At 29.8% G+C, this 5,839-nt stretch overlaps 3 protein-coding genes and 1 pseudogene across 3 annotated transcripts; 3 read left to right on the top strand and 1 right to left on the bottom strand.

Annotated features, from left to right (window-relative positions):
- Nucleotides 1-378: 378 nt before the first annotated feature.
- On the bottom strand, nt 379-2,426 carry LOC111028397 (FAS-associated factor 1-like). The gene is made up of 5 exons (XM_022307025.1): nt 2,059-2,426; nt 1,913-1,981; nt 1,621-1,834; nt 809-989; nt 379-727 (listed from the first exon to the last, which is right to left on the bottom strand). Exons 1-5 carry the CDS (start codon nt 2,092-2,094, stop codon nt 394-396), a joined length of 834 nt encoding a protein of 277 aa, XP_022162717.1. The 5' UTR covers nt 2,095-2,426; the 3' UTR covers nt 379-393.
- Nucleotides 2,427-2,736: 310 nt separating this feature from the next.
- On the top strand, nt 2,737-3,355 carry LOC111028398. The gene is made up of 2 exons (XM_022307026.1): nt 2,737-3,042; nt 3,128-3,355. Exons 1-2 carry the CDS (start codon nt 2,827-2,829, stop codon nt 3,353-3,355), a joined length of 444 nt encoding a protein of 147 aa, XP_022162718.1. The 5' UTR covers nt 2,737-2,826.
- Nucleotides 3,356-3,503: 148 nt separating this feature from the next.
- On the top strand, nt 3,504-4,103 carry LOC111028399 (annotated as a pseudogene).
- A 63-nt stretch (nt 4,104-4,166) lies between these two features.
- Nucleotides 4,167-4,859, top strand: LOC111028395 (the record flags this gene model as incomplete). Its single annotated transcript, XM_022307024.1, has 3 exons — nt 4,167-4,390; nt 4,461-4,633; nt 4,711-4,859. Coding segments are annotated over 3 exons (546 nt in total), but the record flags the coding sequence as incomplete, so codon positions are not given.
- Nucleotides 4,860-5,839: the final 980 nt, after the last annotated feature.

Raw genomic sequence — 5,839 nt, 5'->3', positions numbered from 1 at the left:
ATCACTAAACACTAAAGAATAGAACTATTGTTTTAAATAGTTAGCCAAGTTATTTTATAACAACTTTCGCAGCATGTTTTCACACATCTAAGAATGCACAATTTTTAGGATACCAAAAATCAATTGCCAATTTTGGCAGAAAGCAATTTTTATCAAACAATTCAAATAAATTAACCTAGCAATTTGTATATAACCGAGTCAGTAGTCATTGTAACAGATGTTTTTTTGTTGAGAGAAGTTATTTATTTTGTCAGTTGTGTGGTAGTCATGTTAATCAACATTTTAAAATGAATAAATATTCAACATAAAATAATATTATTATATTGATACATTTTTCATTGGTTTTAGCAGGGCAATCATAGACAACTAACAAGTACCATAATTGTTTGTAGGTTACATAATAGTCATAATAATACGAAAAATACTTACATTTAATCTAGTGTTGTATCTTCTTCTGGTATGTTTAAGTATTGAATTTGAAGGCTTCAATTTAAAATCATGTACTGGGTAATTAATATGAGATTCTTCCAAAGTTGTAGCTGGAGTAACAAAATGTGGCCAACCTAACCATTGTTGATTACTAATAGGTAATTTAGTCAAGTTTGCAACAACTTCTTTCACTTGTGCAACTGTCTGATCAGATGAGAATGACAATTTATAAACTTGATATTCACTTGAAGTTGTAGCCTCCATTGTTATGTTTAGAGTGAATATTCGCAAGTTAGCTCTTAAAACAGTAGTAAAAGAAATATTAAATTAACTAGATAATATAATCAAAATATGAAATTAATAGATATAAATATTATACCTTCCATTAAGCTCTTGATTTAAATCTTCACCACTAATAAGATTTAGCTTAAATCTATCTGGAAGGTTCAATTTGGAAAGTGTATCTTTATTGGAAGGGAGTTGATTATTTGGCCATCCATTAAAGTTTTGTAGGCAACATGGAATCTTACTTTCAGCGTAGACTAATGTTTTTAAATCATCTAAAAAAAAATATGATATTAATTAGGTGTAAGCAATCTAATTGTTTAATATATAATATTTAAAACATTGCATAGGTAATTACACTAACAAATTATAAGTTATATAGATTAAAGAGCTTGATTAATAAAAATACTAAAAAAAATTAAGAAAACATGGGAATTAGGTATTATATTTTTCTATAGAAGGGAACTAATAAAAGTATTAAAACTGTTAACTGATTACCTACAATTTTTAAATGAAAGTAGTCTCGTTAATTATGTCCTTTAACAAAGAATTGGGTTATGTATGTAGTGTGTATAAATAGAAGTCACTAAATTTAAAACATTTGAATTAGATATAAATTATTTCAACTTTAGCAACAATTGTAGAAGTACAACTTTTTTTGAATACCTATTGTTTATGAAAATAGTTTATCTATATAAATAAAATATTTATGAATAAATTGATTTTATAAGATTAAGGGCAAGTTGTACAGTCTGTGATTAAACTCCGATTACGCTTAATCAGCTGATAACAGATATTTAACTGGTCAAATTCGGCCGGTTAAACTGTGATTAACTTTAATCACAGACTGTACAACTGGCCCTAATAAATAGTTAAAACTGAAAATAAATTAGGATTAGTAATTACCAATTGTTGAAGCATCGTTGACTTTTAATGTGGCAATAATATGGCCATTTTGTTCAATCTCTATGGTAATTAAACGGTGAGTTTCATTTGACGTTGACGCAGTCATTCCTCTGAAATCGTCTGCAATCATTACAGATGGTGCGCCTAGACGTATACGGCGTCCTTCAGAAGGCAAGCGTTGAGTGTGTTGTGGCATGACATGCTGGACAGCGGCCTAAAAAAATAACAGATAGAGTGGATTTGGCAAAGCCATTACAAATACCATGTTTCAGTGGAAAACTCGAGTACTTACCAGTAAGTCCCAATTGAAATTCGACAAGTGCATCAAAGCTTCGGCTGCATTGTCGATACCAGTGATGGCCTGTATTACAACAAGACAACAACGTTAGCAGGAGGTCGGTGGGTGTCTTTGTTCCCTACGTTCGGGGAATACATTACCTGAAAATCGGCTACAATGCCGTTTTTGTCGTCCATGTTGCAACGAGACGATAAAAGTGGCGTCGATAAAACGAAAAAACCACTAGCTGTATCAATCAGATATGACGGATATCACTATGTCTGGTAACGCTAGCGACGGGGCCCGTGTCGCTGGACGATAGTTTACTCGCGGGTACAAAATCGGCCACGGGCGACGTAGCAATCAACGCCCGACGGACAAAACTGGGACGTTTATATCACTCGTGCGACTAACGATATGGAACAGTGTGACGTGCTGCGAATTGTAGTCTACACTCAACGACGAACGCGGACCACTGCTGCGACTAAACTATTATTATTATTATTAAAGTTTAAAATTATTACACTTCCAGCGAACACGGCACTAGCATCGACGTTCGACAGAGAATAGAGACTACTAGACTAGAGCTGTGGCGCACAGTGCACACACTACACACAACGGGAACGGCGGGAACACGGACTAAGGTATACAGGACTGGAATCGACATTGCCGGGGGGTAGTAGAAGGCCGGTCCTCAAATGTTTCTAACGGTACAGGTGTGGTTACTAGCGCATTCTACTATTCTAGTAGCGTATATTGGCAACGTACTAAAATAATTATTTTTGAAATAATAAAATATAAATATAAAATTATTGAAATTGTATTTATGAAACCTAATCTTAGTGGTTACTGGCTATTATATTTTGTAGACATATCATCAGACTTAAGTGACTGTCGTAACGTTGGTTTGTGGATCATCTGATTTTAAAATGCCTCGTCAATGTTCGGTGATTTCGTGTTTGAGTATTAAAAGCAAACAAGCTGTTCAGTTGTTTAAAGTTCGAGACTCAGATTTTTATGCTTGGAACGAAATTATTCGAAAAGTAAATGGTAATTTGAATCGTAAAGTGGTTTATGTCTGCGCTGAGCACTTTTCTAATGATGATTTGATAACTCATTATAATGGACCTAATGATTTGGAAAAAGTAAAATTAAGAATTTTACATAATATTTGAATATATTTAAATTTTAATATTTTATATTTCTATAACATAATTATTCTACCTATAGGTTAAAAGACATTTGGTTGGGTTAAGGAAGGGAGCTATTCCATCAATATTTGATACATCAATTGATAACACTGAAAACCATAATACTGTAACTCTTGATTTACCAGACCGTCCAGACCCATCCGGAAAAAGTACATTAACTACTGAACCATTTAGAAAACAGTTGTTTATTGAACCTATTGCTAAACGAATATGTCTTAATTCACAGATCCTAATACAAGTTTGTTAATGACTTATGATTATTTCACCCAAAAATAGTCTGTCTAGAACTATAGACTATTGTATAAATTTTAATACTCATAAGCACTAATTAACTATTGTTATTTATTTAGGAAACATTTACCAGTTATGAGGAATTATTAATGTCAGTTGGTTGGATGTTGTACCGTGATGAATGTATAGTGTCTTTGTATAAACCAATTAAATCTGAATGTGGTAGTGAAATGAAAGTGGTCATTCAGAAACAAATTGTTTTTCAATCTAATATTTTAAAAATAAGCTATTATGTCAATCAAAAATGTAGAGATCCTAAAGTATTAGGTCTATCACAATTGACATACCCATTAGATTTTATGAAAATTAATGAAACTATTAAATTGTTTGAACAGAAACAAATTTGTCAAGGTGGTCCAAGTGTCATCAATTTTCCTGGTACCTATATATTTCTAATTGCTTAATTAATAATTAATATGTTTCTACATAATCTTAAACTAAATATTTTGTATTTAGGAATTCATATTAAAAACACTAATTTAGACGGTTCAATATGGCGCCATAACGAATGTTCAATTCTTACTAATTCTACAAAAAGATGTCAATGATGTAATTTATTATTTCCTTACTTTAGGGTATATAGAAAAAGGTCATCTATTATAAATAAAACAAATATTGGCTCTACTCTGACTCCTACTAGACGAAGTATATTAAAACAAATTTTAAGAAAAACAAAAATGGTTAAACAATTCAATAAAAGGTGAAAAAGTGTGAAAGAAAATAATATTTACAATAACTATGCATTCACCATATTTGTTTATTAAAGGTTTAAAATAACAGTAGAACAATTGAATGTAACATTGAATGAAGTACAATGTAAATCAAAAAATTTGACAAATGAATCTGTAGCTGATCTATTTGAAAGTAACAACTTGAATACATCACAGAAAACAATTATTCAAGAAATTATCAATGCCAGTAAAGTCATGAACACTAAAAATAGGAGGTATTCAGAAAATTGGATACTATTATGCATCTTATTGAAAATTAGGTGAATAATTTACCACTTAAGGTAATATTAATTTATGACTAACATTTTTTTTTTTTTTTGACGTTGATAGATCTTCCACTACTTACCGATTTTTAAGAGAACAAGAAGTATTACCTCTACCATGTCCAAGAACTATTAGAAAATATTTATCAATGATAAACATTCAATGTGGTTTTGACAAGAAATTTTTCCAAATATTAAAAAAAAAATTGGTATACTTAGATTCGAACAAAAACATGGTTTGTTAGTTTACGATGAAATGTTTTTAAGAGAAAGTCTTAATGTAAACTCTCAGACTCTCGCTTATTGAGGATTGGAAGATTTTGGCAGAGAAGTAGATTCTTCTGAATTAAAAGCTAATCATGCATTAGTTTTTATGTTCCAAAGTTTAGCTTTAAATTTTGCTCAACCTATTGCAGTTTTTGCATCTCATGGTCCAGTTAAAGGTATTAAAATTGAAATACTGTAATCGTGTTATTTGTTTATCAGATTACTAATAATATTGTTTTGACAAACTAGTAATAATTTAATAAACAACCAAAAAACATTAGTATAATATTTAACTTTGTGATTTAATTGTATTTGCTTTATTTTATGTGTTAGATGTTAGTTGTATGTTACTGTGGACTGCGGTAGGTACATACATTTTTATGTTTTTAAATATTAGGAACTGTATGTGGTTAATTATTGAATGTTGCATGATTTTAATATACCGTCTTAATATATTGTAATAATATCTATGTTATAATGGTATATTTCTAGATTATAGGTATTTTGCTCTTTTGTTTTATTTGTGTGTTTCTATATGGTAAATTTATTTGTGTTCCATGTTTGGATGTCCAGTACTTTTGCTTACCTACGTTGGATATTTTAATATTACTTTTATTCTATTTTAAACAAAATACATTTATATATAACAGTTCGAAATAAATTTGCCTCGCAGTGTGGAGTGTGGTACAGACTAGAAATATTATCTTTATTGCTATAAATTATTATTGTCATTATTATACTATATATGTATATATAATATATTTATATATACTATCTTTATTACTATAAGTTATTGTTGTCATTATTATACTAAATATATATCATATCATTATATCGCAGTAATCCTTATATAGGACAGCGTTCTGTTATGAGCGCCTAAAAGGCACATACCTACGATCGTTATATTACTTACTATAATATAGTACGTATATACTATAGATAGCGTCTATATTACCAATACTATGTCGGTTATAAAATGTTAAATTTTGTGGTTATAACAATTTACTCACTGCTCATTATTATTATTTATTTACTTTCCTACACTTTAACACACAAAAATGTACAACAGTTAATATTAATAGCTTTTAAAAACACTATAGATGGTCTTATTTCAGATTTTGGAACATTTACATCATTCATCCTTAAAGAAACATACTGATCACATATTATTAGCATTAA

Source organism: Myzus persicae, unplaced genomic scaffold, assembly GCF_001856785.1.
Source record: "Myzus persicae strain clone G006 unplaced genomic scaffold, MPER_G0061.0, whole genome shotgun sequence".
NCBI lineage: Eukaryota > Metazoa > Arthropoda > Insecta > Hemiptera > Aphididae > Myzus > Myzus persicae.
This window is presented reverse-complemented; position numbering and strand designations above follow the sequence as displayed.